General features: G+C 39.0%; 2 protein-coding genes across 2 annotated transcripts in view; one reads left to right on the top strand and one right to left on the bottom strand.

Moving 5' to 3' along the window:
• Window positions 1-13,589, bottom strand: part of Med12l (mediator complex subunit 12-like) — a 306,200-nt gene that overhangs the window by 37,390 nt on the left and 255,221 nt on the right. Inside the window, exons 27-37 of the mRNA XM_005393030.2 lie at window positions 13,073-13,261; window positions 12,317-12,391; window positions 12,012-12,202; window positions 10,886-11,047; window positions 8,926-9,037; window positions 6,674-6,763; window positions 5,666-5,775; window positions 5,343-5,478; window positions 4,388-4,549; window positions 2,253-2,615; window positions 618-774 (exon numbers count right to left, since the gene is read on the bottom strand). Coding sequence (XP_005393087.1) covers window positions 618-774; window positions 2,253-2,615; window positions 4,388-4,549; window positions 5,343-5,478; window positions 5,666-5,775; window positions 6,674-6,763; window positions 8,926-9,037; window positions 10,886-11,047; window positions 12,012-12,202; window positions 12,317-12,391; window positions 13,073-13,261 — 1,747 coding nt within the window. The remainder of the gene's footprint in view (window positions 1-617; window positions 775-2,252; window positions 2,616-4,387; window positions 4,550-5,342; window positions 5,479-5,665; window positions 5,776-6,673; window positions 6,764-8,925; window positions 9,038-10,885; window positions 11,048-12,011; window positions 12,203-12,316; window positions 12,392-13,072; window positions 13,262-13,589) is intronic.
• Window positions 4,586-13,589, top strand: part of P2ry12 (purinergic receptor P2Y, G-protein coupled, 12) — a 46,200-nt gene continuing 37,196 nt past the window's right edge. Inside the window, exon 1 of the mRNA XM_005393019.2 lies at window positions 4,586-4,916. The gene's annotated coding sequence lies outside the window, so the exon portion shown is untranslated. The remainder of the gene's footprint in view (window positions 4,917-13,589) is intronic.

The following is a 13,589-nucleotide window of genomic DNA, read 5'->3' as shown; positions in this document are numbered from 1 at the left end:
ATCTAAACTATGCATGAGTGGAATCACACTATATATACTCTTCCCCAACTTCATAGATTTTCACATAAAGAAAAATCCTATGAATTCACTCACATAATCTTCAAAAATAATTCTTTTCTCTAGAACTATTTTCTTACATGGCATCTAGGGAGAGGTCTTGAGTGCATGCTTTTACAGTGTTCAACTTATAGCCCTTGTGTTTTTCACTTTGATATCCATAAAGTTTAGCTAAACACTTCATATGGACCTTGGGATTCAAAAAAGTCAAAAAGAAAATACAATTGTTTGTCTTCTAAATTTATCACTAAGTCTACTTTGCTTTTTGTGGTTTGCACTTAACAGTCTTATTTGTTTCCAGAAGAGGTTACCACGACTGGCCATGAACTCCTGGGTGCAATCCTTCCACCATAGCTCCACAAGTACCTAAGATTACAGACACATTCCACCACACCCAATTGAAGCCTTATTTTAGATGAACACATCTTGAGTGGGGGGATTATAAAAATGTCAGCTGAATACTTAATTGTTCAAATTCCCAAGCTCTGGAAAGGTTTCAGGTTAAAACATAAGAGAACCCCAAGCTACAGCCCAGCCAACTATCTTCCCTTGTCACGTACCTGGAGTAAGAGACTGACTCTGAAGGAAAAAGCCGGGCTGCTGGGGCTGGCCCGAGAGGGTGTAACCCCACAAGGTGGACTGAGGATGGCGCATCATTTGAGAGGAAATGGGCGAGTAATCGGGAGGCACTCGATATATGTTGCTCTGGGGATACTCCTTTAACATAGAGATTTAAAAAAGGTTGAACTCCACACAATATACAACCAATTAATGTAAATGCTTCCTGTACGGCTGAAATACTTCCTGCCCCAGTACATAAAGCTGTTGTTATAGAAAAGAAGATGAAAAGCAACAGTACAAATCTATTCTTTGTAAAATTAACCCAGTAGAGTTGGCTTAACAAGTACTCGGCTGAGGGCACAACTCAATGGCAGTGTGCTTACCTAGCATGCAGAAGGCCCTGAGTTTGATACCTAGCATCACTCACACACACACACACACACACACACACACACATACACACACGTGTACGAAAGTAGTCTTTACTGGACAGAAATGAAAAATGATACCTGGTGAAGTGTTTTTAAAATATTAAAAGTGCATTCAGTATACCAATACGGTACAACCTCCACAACTGTGAGAGGATGTTGGGAGTCTTGATACCCTGAGTTTGGAGGGAAATATGCTAGAAAGACCCACAGTGCTTCAGAACCACTCTCTGCCTTCCCTCTTCCTTGCAGCTTGTAAGGAAGCACTCTGAAGAAGCAGAGTCTCCCACACTCCCTGAGCTTCTTCCTTAGCAGCTGCAGCTTCTAAGGCCACACCAGAATGTCTCACTTCCCTCATCAGCGTTCCTTTCTCTACTAGGCCTAGAAAATGAGGGACAATCAGAATCTCAGTACCCTGTTATTTTACAAAAGGACACATCCTATTAGAAAGCAGCAGCTTTAGAAGAAAGGAGGAGGGGACATGACAGGGCTCACTTGGGGAATGAGATGGCTTAGGGCCTTTGCATCTGAAAAGAAAAGATACTCATCCCAGGTATCCTCGATTGTCTATCAAATCATTTCTAAATTGCCACCTAATAATGCTGTGTTATTTAAAACAAAACACTACTTATAAGGAGTGTTGAGGTAAAACTATGTCAAGCATGAGGTAAAACTATGTCAAGTTTTATTTATCTTTTATAGAACCTGAAAATATGGTGAAAAAGTAGAATACACAAAAGGGTAGACACAACGCTGAAATAAATCTCAGGAACATGCTGTTGGATGGATATACTAGATATAACTTTAGAGAAAGGCAAAAAGAGCTGTTTATGCTAATTTAGTACAGATAGCAACCACTTAACATACCATAAATATGCTAAAAAGGCCTAATAATGAAAATATAAGAGAATGGAGTTCTAAGAAATTAAATTATAAGGCACAGAAATATTAACTATTATTCACATAGGTTGCTAAAATTAAAGTTATTAAAAGTAGAATGGAGAAATTTTTAAAAAGTAGAGGAGGGAAAATAAAAGGTTTTAAATCTTTCATTTGTGCAGTTCATTAATTACTACAGAAACTTGTTAGGATAACTCTTACAACAAAGCTTACACTGCTTTTGTTACATTCCGAGGAACACAATTTGGTCAGCAGAAAACTGCATACGCGAGGTGAGTGAACCCATCCTTTTATTTCCCCACTCACATCAACTCGTGAGCTCGGTTTCGTCTTGCGCTTCCTTCCCTTGGTCTTCTTCTCTTCATCTGTTGTGGTTTTTCCCTGATCTGACAGCTCAGCTGATTTCCTTTCTGGTTCCTGAGAAATGGGAGATGTGGGCTCTTCCTCTTCCTCCTCAGGAGGCAGGGGCAGTGGCTCGAGGTAGTAGCTTCGGGGCTTGGGCATGGGGTGTGTGTGGTACAAAAGGAGGTGATGCTGCTCCTCGTACTTAATCACTTTGCGGTCCATTCGGACAGTCCCAAACCAGGCCCACGACAGAGGAGCTGGGTTCTTCTGACCCTCAAACAAGTCCCAAGGGGACACCTTCTGCTTTGTGGAGACCTGGAGACCCTGCGGTAAAATAACGCTCTATGACAACACACTCAGACCTCTTCCTGATTCACAGGCCAGGCTTGCTTTGACACAGACGCACAGAGTATTTTTGCTGGTGTGAACCTTACAGAATGCAGCACACACAGTTAGGACTAACCAGCTAGGTCCCTGGAGAGACGCAGCCAGCACTCAGACACAGAGGTCACTTCCGCCTTCTTTACACCGCGTGATGCCCTGTTCAGGCAAAATACGCAGTCTAGCGTATGTCACTGTAAAGGGGCACTTTTCGTGTAGTCTGTTTTAGTAAAAAAAAGTTTCTAAAGTAAACTACAAAGTTGATTTTACTATACTAAATATAACCAGCTATAAATCTCCAGAATAGATTACTTTTAAGCTAATACAAAATTCAAGTCAAGACACAGTCAGCGTCTGACTGGGTTCATGTCAACTTCAATCCAAACTTGCATGCACTTGATTTGATATTGGAACCTTCAATGTACTTAATAAGCCAATCTCTGAATGCAGTAATAGTACCATAAAATTAAATTATAGCAACAGGTACAAATAGAGTCCTTCAGTGTATCTTTAATGACTCTAGAAGAGGAATGTCAATCTTTCTGAAAATACAACTTTCTCATTTTTTCCCTTAGTTGGTTACTGTCTCTTGGAACTTTCCCCCATATGACGATGTGAGCATGTTTTGCCTCGGATGGCTCCCAAATAACTACTCAGGCATTCCATTAAATGTGAGTACTCTTTTGTGGGAGGTTTCTGAAACCAGTCAATTACACCTATGAATTAACTGTTTCCAAATGTTTCTCTCGAGCTGAGACCATTTTTCTTGGTACAAAGATCACGTATCCAAAGGGATCTGGATGTCTCACGTTAGACAGCCCACACTCAACCTACCACGACTACAGCTTTTCTCTTTCTATAACTACACTGGTACTGGGTATTCAGCTACTCTGAATGGCAGTCGCATTGCACTGCATTTTTCCTATAAGGTGCATTCTTTCATGCCTTAAATAAACTCTTCCCTCTACCTTATCATACTATCCCTCCACCTTATCATACTATCCCTCCTAGTTCTTAAACCTTGAAATAACTCATCTGTCAACTATCCACAGGACCCACTCTAATGACCTTCCTCTGAGTTTGGTGGCTCTTTCTCACCGCCTCACACTCTTTCCTTACCATGACTCACAAATCTCATTACACCACAGTTGTCTATCTACTTCTCTTGAGGGGAGGGCGCCTGGTCTTTTACCTTTGTGGTTTGCTCAGTGTTAACTGTGATTGATCAGTGTTCACTGAAAGAGTAACTGACCAATCTTCTATTTCAGAAGACATATAAAAATATGTCATATAAAACAAATCTTCATGTATTTGTTAAGAATGTATCATAACATTTAAAATAATTGCCCTTGAAACAGCTTAATTAGTACATGAGAATATTTATAAATGAAAATTTCCTTATCCACATATACCCTGCTTGCAATTCTAAAGTAAAACTTTTTTTCTTCTCCCCCGCCCCACTAAGCTTTTATTTGGCTTTCCCTTGGTAGATTTAGGAATTTGCTTAAATTCAGACAAACATTTCAAGTGAAGCTCTTCAAAGAGCTGACCTGTTTATAATACTAATGATCACTATACTTAAGACAATAAGACTATACCTTTCAAGAAGCTAAGAAACTGAAAAGTTGAGACTTCTTTTTATAACCTTAGGAAGATAAAAATATGATCTATATAAACAAATTTATGAATGAGAAAAAAAAAACATTTCCTCTTGCCTGTTTTTTATCTATAGAGTCAAATCCAGCAATTTTATTTCCCTTTGTGTCAATCAAAGAACCCATAGGCTCACAAGTGATGACATCACATGTCTGTTTGGGCAAAGGTAGCAGCTGTCGAACTTTGTCTATGCTTTCTGACCGCTTGTCTCCTAGCTCTTTCTGGGAAAAAAAGAAAAAGAGAGAGGGAGGAGGGAAGGAGGGGGAAGGGGAGGAGTGGGACAGAAATTTAGAAATTACAACGCAGGCAAAAGTTAACAAGAAGGAAGTCCCCCGTGAAACATTTCCTTTTTATAGCTGTCATGTACTTTAACCCTGAACATGGTCTATGGAAGAACTCCAAATCAGTGATGAGTCTGTTTCATTTCTTCTATTTAAACAGAAAATAGAACACACATAAAAGCTGTCTTTTTATACAGCAAACATCATAGTGCTGAAGTGACAAAAATCTAGAGTAGCATTTGTACTCAGAAGACAGAAGCTGCAGCACGGAACACTTTCTCTTACCCAGCCAGGGTCAGACCACAAGGTAACCATCAGTTAATTTTATTTGTAAAGTCATTGGTTATATTTTTTTCTTTCTTTTTTTAACAGCTTATTTCAAAGACTATGGTGATAGTTCATAAAGGGTCAGATTCACAAATACCAGTAGATGTTTATCATGAATTTATCCTACATCTAATGTTAGCATCTTGGTTATATTTGACACCATATTTCTAAGGTTCATTTAAAATTATTGAATATAATATGTTTTTTAAAGAAAAATTTATAGGATGGTATGCTTATAAATTTTGGGGTATTGGTAAGGTAAAATAAACAGTAAATCACCACACTAAATTAATTTAAGTTTTAAAAATTAGTTTAAATTAATAGATAATAATTTTGAATAAAATGCACTAGAAGACAAATTCCAGAAACACTGTGACCTCATAATACGAGCTGATCACAAACTTACTTTCAGTTTCTTTACTAAATTCATGTATGCACGTTTGTTCTCTTCAGATCCACCTGGGGATGCATTTGATAGGTCAGAGGCTAACGTTCCATTGATTAAAACACCCAGCATGTCAAGTACTGTTGTGAATAATTCACTAGGAAAGGAAAGAAAATTCTTTTAAAGGGAAGCCAAAATGCCCTTGATTTACTGAGCATTTCTATCCAGGCAAAGAACCTTTCATGGCACCTAAGATAATAAGGTGTGCTAGAATTTGCTCAGTACATCAAAGGTTATACCATGTACACATGCAGTAAAATAAACAAGAAATGATAAAAACATACTTGTTAGTGTGCATGTCCACGGTTCCGGAAGTAATTATCTGAAGGAGCAGGAGGGCCCAGTCCGTGGTCCACTGGGTGCTCCTCTGTACTGTGTCAAACATTCCTCCCACCTAGCACGCGAATGCAAGAAAGAGTTTGTTTCGGTGTGAGAGTGAGAGGGAGGAGCCAGGCCGCACTGTGTGGACTAAAGATTAACCTGTCTTCCTTCTCGCTTAGCTGTCTATCAGTGTTTTTGGATTCTTTATTATGGTTTGGTCATTCAAAAGTTAAAGAAAGAAGAGTAATGCTCGAGTGTGGGCACCGATAAACAATAGCTTACTTCCTCGTCTTTCATGATACTCAGTTTTATGCTGTCGTTATAGTCAAATTCAACCTGAACACCGTCAGAACTATAACCTGATGATCTTCACCTCTGTGGTGTTCAGCTACTGCTGCATCTAAGCCTGTGACCATATTGCCTGAGGCTTGCCAGCTTCTCTGTGTGGGTACTGGGTTAAAACAACACATCAGGCTCACCGGCCCCCAAGAAAGCCTCATTTGGGTCTAACAGGAAAGAAAAGTTCAAAGGAATGTACAATGTGTAAGAAAATTTAAATTTCTATAAAATATCTCTGCAAGATTTGTCCTCTTGATCGATTTGATGCAAAGTCTTCCACAATTTTGAGTTGAAGGATTTTAATATTTTTAAAATAAGAATAGTAAAAGCTAACACTCATCTCAAGGTGGTCTTCTGAGACCTACTCTTAGCACAAACTAAAGAGAAATCTGCTTGACAGGGATAGGGTGGAGAAGACAAATCAAGGCTTAAAATACCTACTGCTATCTAGAACTCAGCTCCCGTAGCAAGAAAAACAGAAGGCTTGAGAGAGAGAAGTCGTTACAGAAGGCAAACACTGGGACGCCTCATGGCGCTGGCACACCTCCCCACAGCAGAGGCTGGAAGCTGGAGCTATTTTCGCAGATACAGTGTGGATGTGATGGAGGGAAAACACTAGGAAGGTCCCTTACCAAATTGAGGCGAAGTTGCAAAGCTTCATGCATCATCTGCCGTGCCTTTGTGTCATCCTGGTATCGTTCTTCTCTCCAATTACTTAAAATCTAAGGTCAGGCCAAAAAAGAAAAGAAAAAAACTTTCACCACTTAAAATTAAATTTTTTGGTATTTAAATTGAGTTTTTTATTTACAGTCAAAAACAACTTCTGCTTTAACAAATAACAAAAGAAAGTTGTATAAACTTTAGCTTTCTTTCCCTTTCTTCATGCAGACAGAAACTTGGCTACTTCTTTTTCCACCTGTCTTTCTAGAAGGAAAAGAAAATCTTATCAAATTATACATCCTATCACTAAGTCTGAGAAAATACTTTAGAACACATCAAATTAAGCACTCACAAAATTTTAAAAACTACATTGTTTCACTGGCCTTATGAAGAACAATACTGGAGAGCTAGAATGCATTTTACATTGGTCCCATTTTATATTTCTAGGGATGTCCTATAAACCCTAGAAAATGTATCATTAAAGTTTTGCCATCTTAATACATAGTTTTCCTTGAATACAAAGAATGTAAACCATTTTGAAAAATGTGTCATTTTATACATCAACCAACCAAGTAGCATACAAATTTATAAAGTGGGCTGCTTCTTCATTTCCTCACTGACTCATGTTAATGCTGGGGAAGGGAAAGTTTCCTGGGGTAAGGCAAGCCACAGTGTGTTATACCCTAGAATAGATGGCACAAGCAAACAAACACACAGCAAGAACAAGAAAAAAATCTAGTAGCTAATGAGAATCATTTTGCAAGAAGTAAAATGAGTCACATGCAGAAGTAATTCATGCCAACAGCTGACCTGTAAGTACAGTACACCACACGAGGAGAAGTGAGCACTTTCCACATCTCATGTGGGAAAGACATGGGCCTCTTCCAAGCTTCACTTAAGGTGCGAGACAGTTAACACACACAGCTCTCACGGAGCTGATATCATACTAGTGGAACAAATGAACACAAGGGAAGTGGAACAAGTGGTGTGAGGCAGAGCAAGGGGAGAAGGACAATAGAGGCCCTATTTTTAGAGGTGATCATGGCCTCATTAAGAAGGTAACGTCTGAACAGAGACCTGAGCGAAACAAAGGAGTAGACAGGCTACTGTCCTAGAAGGAATCCTTCTTTGTTAAGAGAAGAAAAGATGTGCGGGCAGTAAAAGTAAAGCTTGGCAAGTCTGAGGAACAGAAATGAGCAACCGTGACAAGTGCAGGTGAGCAAGGCCGTAACTGGTAGTAAGCAAGGCAGGAGACCACAAGTGTAAGTGACTCCGGGCCTTACTGCCCACACTGCGAGATTTCACTACACATGTGAGAAACACAAGTTAAGTGCCCTTGTCCATGTCCACGCAGTCACATTCAGGAGAAAGACTTAATCCCGTAAGTCACGGTACCACAATGAGGGCTCCAGCTGGCTCTGCTTCAGGACAAATGTCTCATATGGCCCATCTATCCATTTTCCTTGATTTAAAGTTCTCCCTTTCTAATTCAATCATTCAGTTTCTGTGCAGTTCACAGAATGGCAACTGCTTCTCACTGATCAGAGGAAGCAGGGTTAGTGAATAGGTGACTTTCAAATTCTTTGCAAATGAACCAATACACCTTCTAACTTATGAGTGGGTTTCTTATGTATTCAACTGGAATCACACTAAGTCTTGGCGGCCATAAGACTGATTCCCTGGAACTTCAGTCAGGTTGAAACCTCCCTACCACATGGAAGCCCAGCCTGAAGAGCAAGGACATGGTTCCTCTGCCTCAAATCACCTCCATTATACCACAGACTCTCACAGGTCTTCACTCATGAGGCAGGGTTAGGAGAGAGGAAGACATTTTGCTTAAAAAATTATAGTAACATGTAAGAATTTACTTGGTGGTTTGGTGGTTTGTTTGTTTGTTTGTTTGTTTGTTTGTTTTTAAGTACCAGGAATTAAACTCATGACCTTGCGCTTGCCAGGCAGGCACTGTGCCACTGAGCTAAATCCCCAGCCCCTAAGAATTTACTTGTATAGCCTATATACATGTATTATATGCATAATATTAGAAAATTGTTCACCTTGCAGGGACTAGAATGCCAGGTTGGAGAACAGGCCACAGACTGTTGTTTCCCAGCATCTCATCAAGATATAATGTGCCTTTATTTGTTGAATCTTAGTACTTGAAAGAAAAACCAATGAATACCATTGGAAAGATGCTTGCCTGGCTTAATATTATACTTGGCCCTACCTGGTTAACTTGATTCTGGAGAGATGTCAGGAGGCCTTCCCGTTGCTCATCTTGTCCCTTAAGGCAGGTGAGGACCAGTGAGAGGAAAGGCTGTTGACTCAAAAGAGACATACTGCAAAGGAAGTCATCACAGCAAGTCTGGTTAGAAAGAATAGACTGCTTCCTGTTCCAATACTCATGTCTTCCCCTTTGGGATATTTGCTCTCATTTATTTTACTATTAGATAAAGGAGGGGTGGAAATTACCAAAGGCCACTGGAAAAGTTAAATCACACCTCCACTTATGAGATTAAAAGCAACTGTAATGCTTCTATTTGACTTATAGGCTTTACTGCCCTGGAAGGCATTCACAAACCAGCATAAATTCATATTGCATGTGAATGTGTGGTAGAGAACAGGAAAAGGTAATGAATTAGTATTTTACATCAATAAGTAGAATTTTAAAATACGCACTAGAAAGAATATTTATTTAATCAGGCAATAAAATGAAAAATTGAGAAAATTTTCACCTAAAACTATTAAAGTGTAGGAAATAGACCTCTGCGTGTGTAGTGATTATTTTTGAGATTTGCCTTGTTTTTCAGGGTATTGGTAAAACTAGGGTAACCAGCAAGCCCTGGGTTGCTGCTGGCGACCTCTAGTGCCCAGCTCCACCATTGCCCATGCCTTCTGCTGGTACAGGGGTTTCAAGGCATTTGTCAAAACTTCTATTTTTAAATTGGCATTTTAATAGAGTATCCTTAATTAGAGAACAGCTGACAAACCAAGAGCTATACACAAAAATTTCTTAGAATGAAATCTAAGCCAGAATATTTCAATCAGCTCCATGTAACGTAGGATTGAGTCACTGATTTAAGAACTACCTTCTACCTCTGTGAGACCATCGGTCCTTCTGGGAAGTCAAGCAGCACACACATCATCATCTACTAGCAAACATGATTTAAAAATTAGACCTATGTCTTGGGGTTGGCTAATTAGTACTGGCAAAGATGGTGAAGAACCAGGTAACAGATAAAACATATGCACATATGCACTGCTAGGCAGCCACAAAATGCACTGCAGTTATGAGCACAGGCTCAGAAGCCAGCTTGCCTGGGCTTAAACATCCGTCATCTCCTTTGCTGTGCATCCTAGCACAACTTACATAACCCTGCACTGTCGCAGCTCCTCCACTGAAAAAGCAGACAAGGAGAGCATGCACCATGGGCCTGCTGAGAGACTCTGAAAGCTCATGGACACAGTGAGTTTAAACAGGAAATAGCATTTCATAAGATCTCGATAAAAGGCAGCTACGACAGTCTCATTGACTAGAGAATAAGAAAAATGTTTGGAATGTTTATAAAATGGAAGAAATTACTACTTTTTTCTTTATTCCTATGATGCTAAATCACAACATGAAGTTCTATTCTCCCTCAATAATATAACCAGACTTTGAAAGTAATTGTTGAAACCTTTCCTTAGGTATAAAATAAATTATTAAGAAAACATTAGCTTTGGTGGCTTAGAGATTTTAATTTCTAGTCAGGAACAAGCCACCTAAATGTTGGAAATATTAATAACTATTTCAGGATCTAACGTGCTAGAATTAAAAATAACTGTTTATTATTAGCACCTCATTCAGAAAATTAGAAAATCAGAAATTGAGAAAAGTAGAAATAATTAAAAATGACATGCATTGGCAAGCGGCTAATCCAGTCTGACTGCCTGATACCAAGTGGGGCTCACAGTATTTTCAAAAGTGCAGCAGTGACTTGGATGCGCAGACAGAGCTGAGAACCAGTGTACCAAACACCTGCAACTTCTTAGGAACAGAGCCTGGCCCAACAGAGTACCTCCCTTCTACTGAAAAATAAATGCTAGTGGGTGCTGACTGCAATGATCGTGTATTTCCAGGACACTAGATAGATTACCTTAGGTGTTCTTTACACTTTCACATTAAGAGACACACCTTCCGGCCATACCTTTTCTGTTTCTGTCTGTCTCGCTCCTTTTTTGAAGAGGAGCCTAAGTGTTGTCCCTTCTCTAGTTCTTCCCCAGCCGCTTTCAGCACTCGTCCCTGCACAGATGTGGGCAGCCTGGCGATGAGGGGGGCCACCAACCACACGCCCCTGCGTTCAGAGGAACTAAAATCAGAAACAGATGTTACACCTGAGGAAGCAGCCTGGGTCTCTGCTCTGCCGGTTGTGACAGAAACTCCCAAAACTCTGATGTGCCAGGCATGGGCTATTCTAAAAATTTTCCTTCATTTCTGTACCATCTTTCCTCTTGCTAAAGACCAGACCTTGCTTATACCTTCTACCCACTTTTAGGAGAAGCAATGAAAGGCTCAGCTCCGGGAGGACACTGGAAATGAATCCACTTTCCAGTATTTTTCTGTGATTCTGGTCTTGCTCTGATTAGTAAGAATAAGTCACTGTTTTATTCAACAAACAATATACTTTTCTGTCATGGTTAAAACATAAAATGTTACAGTGAAATGTAATGATAAATGATGGTTTTAAGTTTTAAGACACACTAGTTAATATTTTTTACCAAAATGATGAAATATAAATCAATCTGCCTTTCATGATTAAAGGATTAGTTTAGAATTGCATATGCCGGGGCTGGGGATTTAGCTCAGCGGCAAAAAGCGCCTGCCTGGCAAGTGCAAGGTCGTGAGTTCGGTTCCCGGTACCGGAGAAAAACCAAAAAAAAAAAAAATTAAAAAAATTAAAATTAGAATTGCATATGCCTACTGGCTCTAATTCTAAACAAATATTTGTCCAAACTGCTAACTAATCCAGATGCAGAAAAAGTGTTCTCTGTAAGATGATTAGCATTGAATACAGTAACCTAAGGGTCACTGAAGATATGGATCAAACCCGAGTTCAACAGTAGTTCCAGGAGCCTACTAACCCAAATATCTAAAACGCTAAGAGTGTTGCCCACCCGCTTCACCCTTTCAATTATTAAAAACAGTAACTGTCACCTACAAGCAATTATTTTCTTCACATTTCCTTTACATTGTGAAAAAAATAATTATACAAATAAAATTTACTATTACATGTGAAAAATTAATTATAGCCTAATAAAACTACACAGAAATACCTTAGAAATGTCTTTATTCCATTTTGTCTCGTGCTACTTGCATCAACACTTCCAATGCCATTTGGGTTGAAGAGACTCATGCCAGAATTAGAGGAGTTGTTATTTAGGTCTGCAGACTGCTGGAACACCTCTATTGTTGCCTTAGCAATATTGTCCAGTAAGTTGTTCATTTCAGCCACAGAACCGGAGCCCTAGAGTTAGAGACAGGAAAGTTACCACATACGTATTCCTTTACCTTCAAATATCAGTGTGGTTTTGCTTTTCGTAAAATTTCAGTCACATACATGTGTTCAATATATACTCACAGGGTCCTTCAAGCACTGTTTGATCATTAACTGAAGCTCAAGCCAGGACTGTCTCAGTGTCCACTGTTCAAGATTCTGGTTTAAAAAGAAAGAATGGAAACTTTAGGACTGTTGAATCACTTTTAATATATAACAAATGCTTGCAGTATTTCATTTCTCAAGAAAGAAAAGAATAATGGTATACAAAGAATTTACGTGAATCAAAGGATTGTAATCCTGTTACATATATTGAGCACAAACACAGACACACACACACACACACACATACACAAAAACATGAAAAGAATGTAACTGACCCAGCTAAGAACTAGAAATAAAACAAGCATTTAACCTACCAAAATCCATTTCTCTAATCAACCCTATTCCAAGATAATTGTAGTATTTCTTGGGTAATATATTAAGACTATTCTTCCTCAGACTACTTCTCATGTAAATATAGTGCTGACTTAAAATATTAACATTTGTTTGATAAATATATAAAATGAACAGCATTTATATCTCCCTACCAATAAACCTCGGCAATTCCACAGCAAAAAAGCTGGGGAACAAACCTTAGAATTAACTGAAGACAAGAATTAGAAATGAGAGAGAGAGAGAGAGAGACAGAGAGAGAGAGAGAGAGAGAGAAAGAGATGGAGAGAGAAGAGATGGAAAGAGAGAGAGTGCGTGAACAGAGGAGACGATGGAGGGGGCAATAACTCTTCTACTATCAGGATGTGTTAAATGAAAGAAACACATCTGGGGCGCAATAATTACCTGAAGAATGCGCTTAATGTGTTGCCTTTGCAAGTTGTCTCCGTCAGTACACTCTTTAATGCCATGAGGATAACAGATTAGCTGCAGCAGTTTCTGTGCTTGCATATTGGAAAGCACAGGGTCCAGTATAAGCTCCTTGTCAGTACACAATCTTTCGGGTTCTTTTAAGCAATGTTCTCCCACCCATTCCTAAAAAGAATATGGCAGTTAGGTTAACAGGCACTGACTCTCTATGTCACTATGCAATATGTACTAGGTTCACAGAGCAAAGAGGCATATAAAGTTGGTAAGAATCTTTCCATTTAAAAAATTACATGAAACAAGTACATGAAAAATTTTCAAAAACAAATTTCCAGCATTTTGACTTCTTCAAAATACAAAATTTACCTTAATTAAAGAAAAGTTTTAAAATCTGTATGCAGAAAATGAAAAGGTGTATGGTATACGTTCAACTGGAAAACGGGGCCTTGATTTATGGCTCTGTTTTGTAATGTTTTTTAAAAATGTGGTACATAAT

This window comes from Chinchilla lanigera, unplaced genomic scaffold (assembly GCF_000276665.1).
Source record: "Chinchilla lanigera isolate Chin_1 unplaced genomic scaffold, ChiLan1.0 scaffold00047, whole genome shotgun sequence".
Lineage (NCBI taxonomy): Eukaryota > Metazoa > Chordata > Mammalia > Rodentia > Chinchillidae > Chinchilla > Chinchilla lanigera.
The sequence above is the reverse complement of the archived record's forward strand: the minus strand, read 5'-3'. Positions and strand labels throughout refer to the sequence as shown.